Source organism: Sciurus vulgaris (assembly GCF_902686455.1).
Source record: "Sciurus vulgaris genome assembly, chromosome: 16".
NCBI classification, from domain to species: domain Eukaryota; kingdom Metazoa; phylum Chordata; class Mammalia; order Rodentia; family Sciuridae; genus Sciurus; species Sciurus vulgaris.
The window spans coordinates 57,678,483-57,692,699 of NC_136477.1; the positions used below are offsets into that span (position 1 = coordinate 57,678,483).

The 14,217-nt window shown below is 43.3% G+C and overlaps 1 protein-coding gene across 9 annotated transcripts in view; it reads right to left on the reverse strand.

Annotated features, from left to right (window-relative positions):
* Window positions 1-14,217, reverse strand: part of CADPS (calcium dependent secretion activator) — a 483,924-nt gene that overhangs the window by 37,713 nt on the left and 431,994 nt on the right. For all 9 annotated transcript variants that reach the window (XM_079114383.1, XM_079114382.1, XM_079114375.1 and 6 more), the window contains 2 exons: window positions 10,396-10,428; window positions 2,491-2,598 (listed from right to left, as the gene is read on the reverse strand). In XM_079114383.1, the coding sequence (XP_078970509.1) occupies window positions 2,491-2,598; window positions 10,396-10,428 (141 nt within the window). The remainder of the gene's footprint in view (window positions 1-2,490; window positions 2,599-10,395; window positions 10,429-14,217) is intronic.

The following is a 14,217-nucleotide window of genomic DNA, read 5'->3' on the forward strand; positions in this document are numbered from 1 at the left end:
ATTTGGAAAGTAAGAAAGCAAATGCCCAAGAAATTCATGTCTAAATAAACTCCTGAAAAAACAAAAATTGGACAGCTCCGTGGGGTTGGAAGTGATATGCAGTGAATGGTTAGATTGACTAAGCCTTTAAAATCACTCAGGACTCCACTGGGAAAACAAAATTGGGACAATATGAAGGTTAGTTATTCCCAGGATGTGGCTCATGCCATCTGATGCTGGCCAGTGGAATACAAAAAGGAATTGTAGACACCTGTGAATTCCTGAATGACCCTAAACATAACTGGCTCTCTGAAAAGCATATTCTTAGTAATATTTCTTTGAGTTGTCAGTTCACATTCATGCCTAGAGGATGTGAACGTAACCGCATGTACCCACTGTTAGGCAAATCCACTTTTACCATCTGTATCTGCCAAGGCCGGACTCTTTTTCCATCAAAAGCTGGTTGCACCTTTCCCTTAAAAAGAGCCCTGAAAGAGACCATTTGCCTTGGTTGGCTTTTTGCAAGACTACCTTTTAAATTCCACCCCCCCCAAATTAAAAAGAAAAAAAAGGGGGGGGGGGGGAAGGTGGATCATTTCATATCCATGAAGCGACAGGCTAAACTGCAGATGAAACATCCAATTCAGGACTACGTGTTGTTTAGGTTCCTGCGAGATCATGGGCACGCGTGCACACCCACGCGTACACAGGCGCGCACGCGCAAACACACGCACACACAGGCGCGCACGCCTACACAAGCCACACAAAACCGAGAATCAGAAGATAACCGATCAAAGGAAAAGGAAAAAAAAAAAAAAAAAAAAAAAAAAAAAAAAGCTAACCTAGGCATTGAAAAGAACAATCCACAGGCTTCTTGAAAATTTGTGGTTTGGAATTGAATTCAGCGGAGAGGGGAAGAGTGTCCGCACTCCTAACTGCAGACCCGAGGGTGCTGCCTGTCTGTTTTCAATGCCCATTGGAGGGGGGGTTGTGCCCCAGATATATTAGGCTCAGGACTTAGATAAAGGCGCACATGCAGAGAAGGGGGAGGACCCGCTGGTGAGCTTTATGAATGTATGAGGCATTCTCAGTGGATGTGGGTCATGCTAGAAGATGTACACAGGAAGATTATTTGATTCTAATTCATGCCACTTGATATAATGTGATAAAACATTTGACATGAGAGATAAGTTCCATTTTAATCCAAGAGAGGACGAGTGGGAATTAAAAAGTAAGGAGGGTTTTGCCGCGGGAAGGTGATGCGGGGGAGAGGGGTATGGAACACAGAGAGGGGACGATTGGGAAAAGAAAAAAAGAGAGAGAGAGAGAGAGAGAAGCCTTTTCAACACACTAGGAAAGCAAATGAGCTGGAAGACAAAGCATTTAAAAGTCAGAAGCTGCAGAATCCGAAAGCGGTGCCAACAATGAGCTCACTTAGCTATGGAACAAAAACATACACGCACACACACGCACACACGAAAAAACTCAGTGTAAATTGGTGAACACAATCACAGGAAAAATATAGAAACAAGGATTCCAGAATAGACCAAAACATTAATGTTCAGGCTGGCACTAAAAAATACAGAAACCTGGACAGGAGGAACTCACGTTTCACGAGACAGAAGTAGTCTGCACAATTAGAGCCACACAGAGACAAGGACTTCGACTTCCATGCACTCTGGCCGGGTCTACACTGGCAAATTCAGGGGAAACCTGAAGCAAAATACCTGACTATATTAAGCAACCCCATCTGCTTTGGCCTGAAAGAGGCAGGCAATTTGAGACCAAAGCAGGTTTGGTTCTTTCTTTCTTTCTTCTTTTTTTCTTTTTGCCTCAGTGGCTTGCTTTGCAGTGCAGATGTAGTCACAGTGGAAATAAGATTGCTTGAGGACTATTAACCCTTGATTTGGGTCTGGCGGTCCAGCATACTCTCTTTTGAATACCTACTTCTCCTTGTAAATTTTCAGGTGGGTGGGTGGGGGTACCATAGTTTAGACAGACACTTGGTAGAGTAACTCATGTGTTTGCCGAAACCCGGGGCTAAGGATTTCTGGTCTTCCAGAAATGAAATCATCTTTGAATCCATAACAACGTGACATTCACTGCACATCTGCACACCCCACCACTGCTGGGGTCGGGGCGGTAGCTCCCCTCAGCCTCCCCATGGAGAGCATCTCCCTAATGTGAGGCCAGATTGCAAGGAGGAGAAGCATGACCAGGGAAGGACTTTGCCAGTTACAGAATGCTGCCTCGCAAGCTCTGTGCGGCACACGCCTGCTTGCCATCCTACGTGTTACACACAGCCTGGGACCGAGACACTGCCACACCAGGAGTGGGTTCAGAACAGACACACAACAGATAGGAGCCTATGGCAGAGGGAGAGGAAAAGATTTTGCTTGAATCAGGACCAATCCATTTTCTCAAAATGTGACTTATCCTCCTGTCTCTTATTTTGTCACATTTTGGAGGGTCTCCTCCTTGGTCTTCAAGGAGGAGAAGGCATTTACTTACATCAAATAACCTTTCTATATACATCTCCTCATTGACCTTATCACGCAGGACATCCTGAGAGTGGCGGACGAAAGTCACGTAGGCGTCGGCCACATCCATTCCAGGTTTCTGCAAAGAAACAGGAAAACATGAAAATGGAATTTTCAGACAGTGACTCTTCATGGATGACCCATTTGTCCCGTCTCTCACCCTCAGCCCCTCTGCTACTCTGTACGGTTTTTAACGCGGCTACCTTCACAACCACGGCATAGATGCACACAGCCTGGACTGGTAGGAGCTGATATTAGCACTTCCTGTTCTTTTTAGAAATCAAGCCAGGCAAAGGAGTCTGAGATTTTTTTTCTACCATTAACTCTTTTTTTTAATTGTTTTCTGACAAGTTTATCTAATGGATAACTCTTCTTCACCAGAGACATTCTCTGGCTTTCCTTTGGATTGAAACCCCCATTATGCATATGGATATTCTGCTATCTGTCTCCTTTGCCCCTTTAAAAAAACTGTAACTCTTCTCACCCAAGTCCCATTTTGGGGGATAGTTTAACCTGAGTGTATAGAGTGAGAATTTGCTAATTAGTTTACTTAGTGGAGACATTCAGCTATTTGTTTTTCCTTTCTAATACAGCCTGAAAGTCTTAACATTAAAAAAAAAAAAAAAAATCCTAAGAACCACAACAAGGACAAAATAAGCTAGGCAAGGAGGGGAGGATTTAATTTTTAAATAAATTAGGTTTTCTGGAAAGGTAAGCAGGTGGTTCATCCAGTATTTAGGCAATGATTTATTGTAAGGAAGTAAAAGAAAAAAAAAAAAAATCTCAGAATATACACCGTTTGAGATGTCAAAAATCAAAGTTATCTCCAAAGAAACCTATTAAAACACTGTAATATGGGTCATTAGCAGAACTGCCACAAACCCCTTAAATTTCCACAATAGATATGTACGTTTGCTAATAACTAAAAAGATGAGTTTTCATTACTGTGATTTACCTTAGATCACAAAGTATCATTTCTCTACAAGACGTGACTGTCAGGCACTGCAAATTGAAGTTAGTTAACACTTCTGTGTAATTTCCAGGGTGAAAATGAGGGAGGTTTGGAAACAGTAGGACTGTATATTTTTTTCCCCTCATACAAAGCAAACAATTATCAAGCAAAGGGCCAATGCTTGGCCCCTGGGATGCGAGTAACGTTTCTTAACACCCGCGGAAACAATGACAAGGTATTAATTTGAAAAACAATGAGGACAACCCAAAGCCACAGTAGTCAAGTGTTACACTTTCAAGCAATTTTCAGCAAATGGATTGAGCAGGGTGCATGATGGTCCTATAATTGTTGCAGTTTGATGATACGAAACAATAGCGGTTCTCCAATGAGATGTGTCAGCTATCAGTTCCAAACTGGCACCTCTCTCCTCTCTCTTTGGCAGCCGCACATCAAAGGACATTCTCAGTAGGGACGGGGACCCCTACCTGGGGGACTTGAGAAACTTATTATTATTGTTTCCATTTCTTCCCTCGTGATACTTGTGGCAGATACAGCCTTTTCCTGGGTGCACGCAGCCATCTTAGAGCTAAGATCCAAAGCCAAGTTCAGCGGATCTATCAGGAACCAGTGATGTTAGAAACCCACATCTACAAGGATGCTATTTTCATCATCCCTTTTTCTTTCAACAAGGCTTACTGTTCTCCGAGGGGCATTTCCTTTAAGTTCTAAAAATTTTTTAGTTTGGTTCATCTCACCCAGGTAGTTAAGATTCTCTTTTGACTCATTATTTTTTCATATATATATATTTTTTTACCAATAGCTTAACATTGTACTGTATATTTATTTGGTTTCTGTCTGTCTTCTCCCACCAGAACATAAGATCCATGAATACAGGATCTTTGGTCTGTTTCCTATTGTACCTCTAGCTCACTGGATGGTGCTTGGCACATAGTAGGTACTCAGTAAATATTTGCAGAGTAAACAAATCTATGAATGAAGGAATGAGCAGTCCTACCTCCAACATCCTTTTTAAAAGCTCTTCAGGCACACAGCATGGGTTATTACTGGGTCCCCTCACAAACTGAAATTTCTGCAAGTCATTTAGACTTCTCTGGGTCTCAGTTATGCCACCTGTAAAATGGGACTAATAACAGCTCCCGGACTTACCTTCAAGGATTGTTATGATCATCAGCTAAAATAACGTACATGAGATTGACTTGAAGGCCAGAAAACGTCAGCCACTGACTCCCCCTCCTAATATTTTATCACGCCATAGCCTTAGCTACCTTTTCAATCTACTTGAGACCCGAGAAGTGAAAAGGGTCGTCTGTGGAGCCCACGTCAGGATGAAAGTCTCTGCACAAAAATGTGTACTTCTCTCATAATGGTTCTCAGACTCTCATTCCCAACTACCTTTCTTTTAAGCCAGCTTCACATTCAATTCCAAAAAGTTTTGATTTTCATCCCTCTATGGACCAGGAATGGGCAATAGGAACCCGAGTGTGCTGGTAAGAAGGCCCTGTCATTTGCTGTGGTGTGCCGAGCATGAGGACCAGGCTGCCAGACTGCACCCTGAGACACACAGACTCACTAACTGCTGGGATCTGGAACTATAGGGGATGGGGTGAGCTGGCCCTTCACCTTGGGAGGCTTTGGGGGAGTGTGTTGCTATGTAGCCAATGGGGAAAGACGTACAGGGGTGAACCTAGGCCGCTGAGGAAAGATTGAATGATTGTTCCTGGATAGGCCCAGTGTGGTGCGCCCACGCCTGTCATCCCAGCAACTCAGGAGGCTGAGGCAGGAGGATTGCAAGTTCAAAGCCAGCCTCAGCCACTTAGCGAGACCCTGTTTCTTAATAAAAAATAAAAAGGGCTGGGGATGTGGCTCAGTGGTTAAGTTCAATCCCTGGTACCAAAAAGCCCCTCCAAACCCTAAAAATGAACAAACAAACAAAAAACCCCCAAAATAAAAACAACACAAAACACCACACAGGGATAAAAATGCAGAACAATATAAAATGCATTTTAAGCAGATTTCTAATCAAAACAAAATCTAAACTATTGACACACAAATAAGCTAACTGGCAGTTATAGCTGAAAAATATACTTGACTGAATAACTGATACCATTAGAAAAAGTTGGCTTCACATTACATTGCTATTCACACACAGTGGGATCAACTTTTAGGGACAGCTTATAAATGTGGCTAGGACAGACTCAAAGAGTTTAGAAAAGACATAGGTTTTCGAAAAGATCTAGACACAAATAAATATATATCTGTACAGTTAACACCACCAAGTGCAGAAGACATAATTCATGAATAAATCATTCTGTAGCTTAGGAAAAATGAGACATTTCAATTTTAGCTAGCCCCTATCAGGATGCTTCTGAGCTGGAGGAAAACAAACTCAAATTTTCAGTGCCCTAAGCAAGCCCTGATGATGAATGCCAATCTGCTACGTTTACCAAAGGGTTGAATCTTATATCTCAGACAAAGAGAGATGCTTTGGGGATTATGCAATGGTTGGAATGACTAGTAACAGTGCTTCTTTCCATTAATGGAAATAATTAAGAGAAAAATCTCTAAAGTAACTACTAGTCCCTACATGGAGCTAAACTAATAAATGGTGTGCCAGAAGCTTCATAGGGTGACACAGATGAACTCAGACTTTGGAGAAATGACTTGAGAAATGATCATATCCAATAGTTCTCCCTCCGTCTCTCTTCCTTTTTTTTTGGTACTGGGGATTGAACCCAGGGGCATGTAGCTACTGAGTCACATCCCCAGCCCATTTTTTGTTTTGTTTTGAGACAGGGTCTTGCTAAATTGCTTAGGGTCTTGCTAAGTTGTTGAGGCTGGCCTGAACAAGCTTGCAATCCTCCTGCCTCAGCCTCCCAGCTTGCTGGGATTACAGGCATGTACCACCATGCCTGGCCCTGTATCCAATGGTTCTTAAACCTGGCTGCAAACAAGAAGGATCTGGGAGGCTTTATAAACCCTGATGCCTGTGCCCCACCCCGCAACAAGCCCTGCCCAGAGACTCTGTTTTAATAAGTCTGCCAAGGAACCTGGGCAGTAATACTTATAAAAGCTCCCCAGATGTTTCCATGACATAGCCAAGGTAGAAATATCATTGATTTATCCATTGGCTTCCAAATTTGTATCACGTATCAGATGAACATGAAGATCTTTTTAGAAAGAGATTTCCAGGCTCCCCTCCAGAACTACTGAATCAGAATCTCTAGAGGTGAGGGCTGGGAATCCCAATTAAAAAATGAGCAAACAAACTAAAAAGAGCTTTGCAAGTTTAACTGCTGCACATTCTGGTTTGGGGGCTGCTGGTGATAGCCAGTGGTGTGCTGGTGAACCGGCTCTCAGAAAGAACCAAACAACAACAAAATTAGAAAAACAAGCTCTAATTTGTAGGGTCTGCCAATTCCCATGGTGTAAATGCTCCATGCTGATTAGGAACTATCAGACTGCTGTCACTGAAGGCTGAGTTGGAGTGAGACACACAAAATTGTCTCTTGGGAGCTAGTGCTGAAGACTTGACCATATCATGGCAAGTGCTGGCTCTACAGTCAAATTGAGGCCTGGATCTTTTTGTTGTTGTTGTTCCCCTGGTGCTGGGATTAAACCCAGAGCCCTGTACATGCAAGGCAAGCTATTGTACCAGCTGAGCTACACCCACAGTCCTGTTCCTGGATCTGCACTCTACTTACTCGCCAGGTGAACTTGGGCATGTTACTTAACCTCTCTGTCTCAGTTTCCTCATCCGTAAAACAGGATGAAATTAACACCCCCATAGGATTGTTTTCAGAAATCAATGATTATTATTATTTACTACATGTAAACAATGAACATATCGTACATATGTGCATTGTATACTATTGTTTTCCATAAAATTATTATTTGTTCATCAGGCACATTAAAATACGATGAGCTATAAAAAGTGCACACTCTTGAACTTAATTTTAAACTTTAACATTGTTTATAAGCCAGTAATAACTGGTGCAGTCCTGGGTCAGATGTGCTAATCCTATTTTCTAATACTAAAATCATGACTCAACTATGCAAATAAAGATGGGTATCTATGCACTGAGATCATCCTGCAGCCCAGCAGAGTATTTAAGAATATCGCTTTAATTAAATCTTACCTCTGTCATTTACCAGTGGTGCTGCTCTGAGCAACTTAACTTCTGTGCCTCAGTTTCCTCATCTTTAAAGTGGGGGCACTTGTAAAGCCTAAAGGTAAAGGGCTTAAAACGGTGCCTGGCATGTATAGCAGTAGTAGTTTTAGTTACCTTAATTACCTTGTCCATCTTCAATGGCAAATGTATGACATTTGGGGACATGCTGAGTGAGTCACTTTTTTCTGCCTCCCTAGAGGGCAGAAACTGATAATTCTCTCTCTTTTTTTTTAAATGTGTGCAAGTGTGTGTGTGTGTGTGTGTGTGTGTGTGTGTGTGTGTGTTAGTTTTAGATGGACACAATACCCTTATTTTATTTATTTATTTATTTTTATGTGGTGCTAAGGATTGAACCCAGTATCTCAGGCATGCTAGGCAAGCACTCTACCACTGAGCCACGACCCCAGCCCCCTGCTAGTTCTCTTTTGATCTTTCATATCCTAACAAGACTTTGAATATAGCATAATTAATCCTCGAATGACTGAATGATTACAGAGCTGGACACTTTCATATTAATATAGAGTCCATTTTGCCCCTTCTTCACAATAAACCTGAATCTGACTTGCAAGAATTACTAGGTTAAACCAGGCATAGTGCTGCACATCTGTAATCCCAGTGGCTCAGGAGGCTGAGGCAGGAGGATTGCAAGTTGAAGATGAGCCTCAGACACTCAGTGAGACCCTGCCTCAAAATAAAAAATAATACCCCAGCACCTCCCCCCCCAAAAAAAATAATAATAAAGGGCTGGGGATGTGGCTCAGTGGTTAATCGCCCCTGGGTTCAATCCCTGGTACCAAAAAACAAACAAACAAACAAACAAAAACAAAAAAACCCACAAGAATTATTAGTTTGGACCATAAAAAATTGCTGATCTTGGTCTTCCTTTGACCTCTCCAAAATGCCATTCTCATGTGGTTCAAGCTAACAGCTTGGTAATACCTATGGCTTGATTAAATTTCTCCATGTCTGGACCTTGTCTATGGGGTCACCCAGCCAAACCTGGAAGTCGAGATCTCCTCTCTGCTTTGAGGCCTATGGAAAACAGACCGAGATGCCAGATCTTTGTGGTGGTTGCTGAGAATTTCAATCTTGGTGCCACTCTGTGCCCTTCTCTGATGACATGTCTGCTGAGTGTCAGATCTGGTGCCGCCTGTTCCACACTGAATTTGCACAGCAAACCCACGAGTGTGGTATTATTATCTCCATTTTAAAGATGGAGAACCAGGGCCAGAGACTCCCCATGAAGCCAAAGTTTATACTTGAGGGCTCGACAAAGCAAATTGCTTAACTTCTCTGCTGCAGTTTTGTAAGCCTTTTCTATTCTCCATTCTTCTGCCTACACGAAGGAGTCTGAGGTCCCTTGATGAGAAGTATTATATGAATTCAAAGCATAATTATTGATTGCACATTCTTTCATTAAACAAACAAAATATATGCTAATGCTAAATTCACTCCAATTTTCCATTTTGTCTTCCTTAGAGAAATAAGCCAATAAACCATTACACACTTAGCTTCCTGGGGAAATGAATTTAAATGTTAATATAAATCCTTTTAGAAAAAAACAAATTTTAACAAATAAGTATTTGAACAAGGAGGGTACTTAACCACGTTCAGAATGAGAAATGCTCAGTATAAGACCCTTGGTGGCTGTTGAGATAAGCTCTCTAAATTTAATATTTTATAATAGACTCACACCTCTTTTGTTAGAAATGGAGAAACAGAATCATTTTCTTCCCCTCTTTATTGGAATATATTTAAATCTCTCCAATTTTATTTTGCTAATAGGCAGGGCAAAGTCTGTCTATAAATGTACTCTGGTTTATCACAGGTGATCCCATATTCTAGCATTCATGTATAGTACTTAACCTCAATTTAAATGTAAATTTTGGGCAACTTCGAGTGCTTTATCTGTGCACTTTGAGGGCTCTCGCCATTTAATGAGGCCTGCACTAATTATAAGCAGTTTTTGTAAGGTTTCCTTAAAACAATTGCAGAATTGACCCCCAAATGAACACATTCAGAATTTATTTGCTTTAAAAAAAGATACTTGTTGGGCCGGGGTTGTGGCTCAGTGGTAGAGCGCTTGTCTAGCACGTGTGAGGCACTGGGTTCCATCCTCAGCACCACATAAAAATGAATATATCGAAAAGGTATTGTGTCACCCGGCGTGATGGTGCACGCCTGTCATCCCAGCAGCTCGGGAGGCTGAGGCAGGAGGATCGAGAGTTCAAAGCCAGCCTCAGCAAAAGCGAGGCTCTGAGCAACTCAGCAAGACACTGTTTCTAAGTAAAATACAAAATAGGACTGGGGATGTGGCTCAGTGGTCGAGCACCCCTGAGTTCAATCCTGGGTACCCCACCCCCTACCCCCACGAAAAAAGACACTGGTACTCTTGTGCAAATTTCCAGTTCAGGGCTCTACTCCTAAGAAGTTCATGCAAGGGGTCGGGGGAAGAGGATGGAAACAGAAAAGAAATGGAGACAAAAGAAAGTGAAAGTGAGCCGGCTGTACTCTCCAGCTGGCACTTTCTCCTGGTGAAGGCAACCATACCCTCTGGTCTGAGAAATGACTTTGCTCTTTCTGAGCAAGTGAGGAACATACAGTTTAGCAGCAAGTAATGAACAGCACTAACAAAGCCAAGCCAGAGAGAGAGAGAGAGAGAGAGAGAGAGAGAGAGAGAGAGAGAGAGAGACAAAAACCACAAACCCACAAAAAGCAATTTTCAAATACTCACAGGTACGTCCACATATTTGGAAGCTGCTTTCACCTAAGGAGGAAAAGAGAAGATAGAGGTGAGGCAGGTGTTTGTGTTTAATGTTTTGTTCACAGCTCAAGTCCAGACAACATGCTGGCAGGCAGCACTGACCGGGGAAAACAAGAAGATACGAGAAGATAAAAAAAGTTTGCTATTTTTTTTTTTTTTTCTTCAATCCATAGCCACTGCTTTGGAGGTGGGTAAAGAGAAAGAGAAAAGGAGAGGGAGAGAGAGAGAGAGAGAGAGAGAGAGAGAGAGAGAGAGAGAGAGAGAGAGAGAGAGAGAGAGAGAGAAAGCACACGATGTTACTGAGCCAGATTCTTGAGCTACTATGGGAGATCTGCCTTTTTTCCCCCTATCTTTAGTTTCCAATTGTCTTCTTTCTTTCTTTTTGTGGTTGGTACTGGAGATTGAACCCAGGGGCCCTTTACCACTGAGCCACATCCCCAGCCCTTTCTGCATTTTTCATTTTGAGACAGGGCCTTGCTAAGTTGCTTAGGGCTTCCCTAAGCTGCGGAGGCTGGCCTCCAACTTGCAATCCTCCTGTCTCAGCCTCCCAGGTTGCTGAGATTATAAGTGTGTACCACCTCTCTTTTAAAAAAAGAAAAGTGACTCTAGCTAAATACAAATTGATTGATAGAGGGTTCACTAGTCTAGAGAAGCAACTTAGACGACTGGTCCTTCTTACTCCTTGGGCCTTTGTGTAGTTTGGCTGCAGGTTGCCTGATTGAATCTGTCTGTTCTCAGTGTCTGTTAACTCAGATCTTCCAGAGGAGGGAACACAATGGGGTGGGTGTCCTCCACCTAGAGGGACATGGTGTCTGAGGGCTGGGTATCAGAGCCTTTCAAAACTGTCCCAAGGCTGCTATTATGCCGTATTATGACTTTAGGTGCTAAAACAAAACAAAACAAAACAAAACAAAAATCAGGTGGGAAGAGCAGGAAGTGGCTATGAAATTCATTTTCAGGGGGAGTGCATGAGGTAGAGGGTCATATTTGGACACAATTTGAAGTCAGACTTGGGTTCAAATCCAGCTCTACTGCACACTGTGTGATCTTGGGCAGGTCACTTCATCTCTCTGAGCCTCATTGTCCTCATCTGCAAAATGGAGACACTAATGATTACCTCTTTCAGTGGGTGGATGGAAAAGGTGAATGCATATAAAATCCTGGGATATGGTGCCTGGAACAATCTGTAGCTAAGGATTTATAAACACACCTGGGCGACATCAGAGAAGCCGAGAAACTGCTGGGTTTGAGTACTAAAAACTACAGGAGTGTGTGTGATAGTCTGTGAGTATCTTCGTGTCTCCTTCTCAAGGCACTGGTGAGACTGTATTTCTGGTTGGAGGGCATTTCCAGTTTAACCGGAAACTGCAAAGACTGCCATGCGCACAAGGCAGTCAGAACACCTGTTGACATTTCAGGTAGGTTTTCTTTTGCCGTTTGGCTGAGGTCAATATCAGTTATCATAGCCCTCACCCGAACGTCTTCCAGAGAGGTATCCCAGGAGTCCTTTCCTCTTTTTCTTTTCCCATTGCATCTTTCCAAACCCTCAACCCCCTCCCGCCCCCGAAGGCAGACAATGAAGCCCCAGGAAAGAGTCCAAAACTCAGAGTCAAAACCCGAACCAGTTGACCCTGGGGAAACCACGTCAAGTTCCTTAGCCTCTATTCTAGAATAGGGTGACAAAGCTGTATTTTGCAGGACTTATAGCCCAATCAAGTGAGAGAACATGGGAGAAAGTGCTTGGTGAACTTTAAAGTCGGCGGCAAGGAAGAGACTTCTTGTTAGTACCCAGCTGACTCCTGTTTTCTCTGGTTTCAGATTCTCTGAGACACCTATCCTTTTTCTTTCTTTCTTTTTGTACCAGGGATTGAACCCAGGGGTGCTTAACCACGGACCCACATCCCCAGTCCTTTTTTTTGGTGTGTATTTTATTTAGAGACACAGTCTCACTAGGTGGCTGAGGCTGGCTGAGGCTGGCTTTGAACTCGAGAGCCTCCAGCCTCAGCCTCCTGAGCCGTTGGGATTCAAGGTGTACACCACTGTGCGCCCGGCTCTATCCTTGTTCTTTGCAGCACCAATTGCCATCGCAATTCAGTTCCTTTTGGTGCATGTCTACCTCCCACAAAATGTCATGAGAGCAAAGGTTGTGCCAGTCTTGCTCATAGCTGTCTCTCCAATGACTCATCGGCTACCTGACTTCGAAAGGAAACTCAGGGAAAATCTGGGGACTGAGAGAAAGCTTGTGGCCAGTTCTGACTTCAAGGTGCTTGCAAAATAAGCAAAGGAGAAGACCGGATTGGTCAACCTGAAAACCAGCCTAGCTGTATGGAAAGCTGGCTCTCTGCAGGGGCTGGTGGGAGAAGGAACCAGCCTCATGGCCTTTAGAGGGATTTGAGGAAAACTTTCCAGATTTGGTGTGATTACCATTTCTACTAAACGATCTCTCACCCAAATCTGTCCTCTCTATGTTCCAAAATCAAGTTCAGATTCAAGTTCAGGCAGGAATGTGGCTTGCTGTTTTGTTTGTTTGTTTGTATTTTTGGTACAGGGGATTGAACTCAGTGGCACTCAGCCACTAAGCCACATCCGCAGCCTTTTTATATTTTATTTAGAGACAGGGTCTTGCTAAGTTGCTTAGGGCCTTGCTAAGTTGCTGAGGTTGGCTCTGAACTCTTGATCCTCCTGCCTCAGCCTCCCAAGCCACTGGGATTATCCATACCATCAACGAGGTGATGCTTTTCACTGCACAGAACAATTTGACCGGAGCTTCTTCTTAAGCTACCGTGCGAAACAGGGGCTAGCCATTAGATCCATTTACAAGGGAAATGATGAAAATGCCTAGAATTTAAGGAGGAAGTTCTGTTTGCTCAGGCTCTCTGCCAAAAGGCAAACAAGTCAGGACTCCTATGGGATCATCTGAGCCCGGATTCCTCCCTGGGATCTCCCCGATCGCCTCATCGCCGATGGAAAAGCCCGGGGAAGTCAAGCATCGGTGGTCAGAGCGGGCGCTGGCAAGAGTTGTTCTCAACTAGAAACTCCCTCCTTTGCTCTGTCAAGTTGATGCTTGGCAGTTGGTGGGAGTTTTGCTACAGTTGAAATGATCAACCTTTAAATACGCCTACTCTCCTCTTACCACTCACATGCAGTTCCAATCCAGAGAGTGATACCAGTCAAATTCTTTTCCTCTGAGGCAGGCAGAGGAGAGGGGGCAAGCTCCGGTCAGGAACCTGTGCTCTGCCGCCGGGACCAGCCTTCAGTCCCTCAGGCTCATTTTTTAATTGACAGCAACTGACTCGTACTTAATCTTAATGATCTTCCTCACCTCCCAAAGCAGGGTAAGTTGTGACCCTGTTATTATTATTACTTTTTATTTTTTTTGTACTGGGGATTGAACTCAGGGGTGCTTAACCCACTGAGTCCTTTCTTTTATATTTTATTTAGAGACAGGGTCTCTAAGAGTTGCTTAGGGCCTTGATAAGTTGCTGAGGCTGGCCTTGAATTTGAGATCCTCCTGCCTCAGCCTCTTGAGCCACTGGGATTATAGGCTTACACCACTGTGCCAGGCCCTATAACCCTGTTGTTATTTAGGAACAGGTGTGGTACATCATTTTTGGTTCTGGTCATTGACTTTTAGGAAGGATACTGATGAGGAGGATAAAGAATATTCTGAGGGCCCAAGCACTCAGTGAGAGCACCTGCCTAGCACGTATGAGGCACTGGGTTAGATTCTCAGCACCAGATAAAAATAAATAAGTAAAATAAAGGCATTGTGTCCACATACAACTAAAAAAA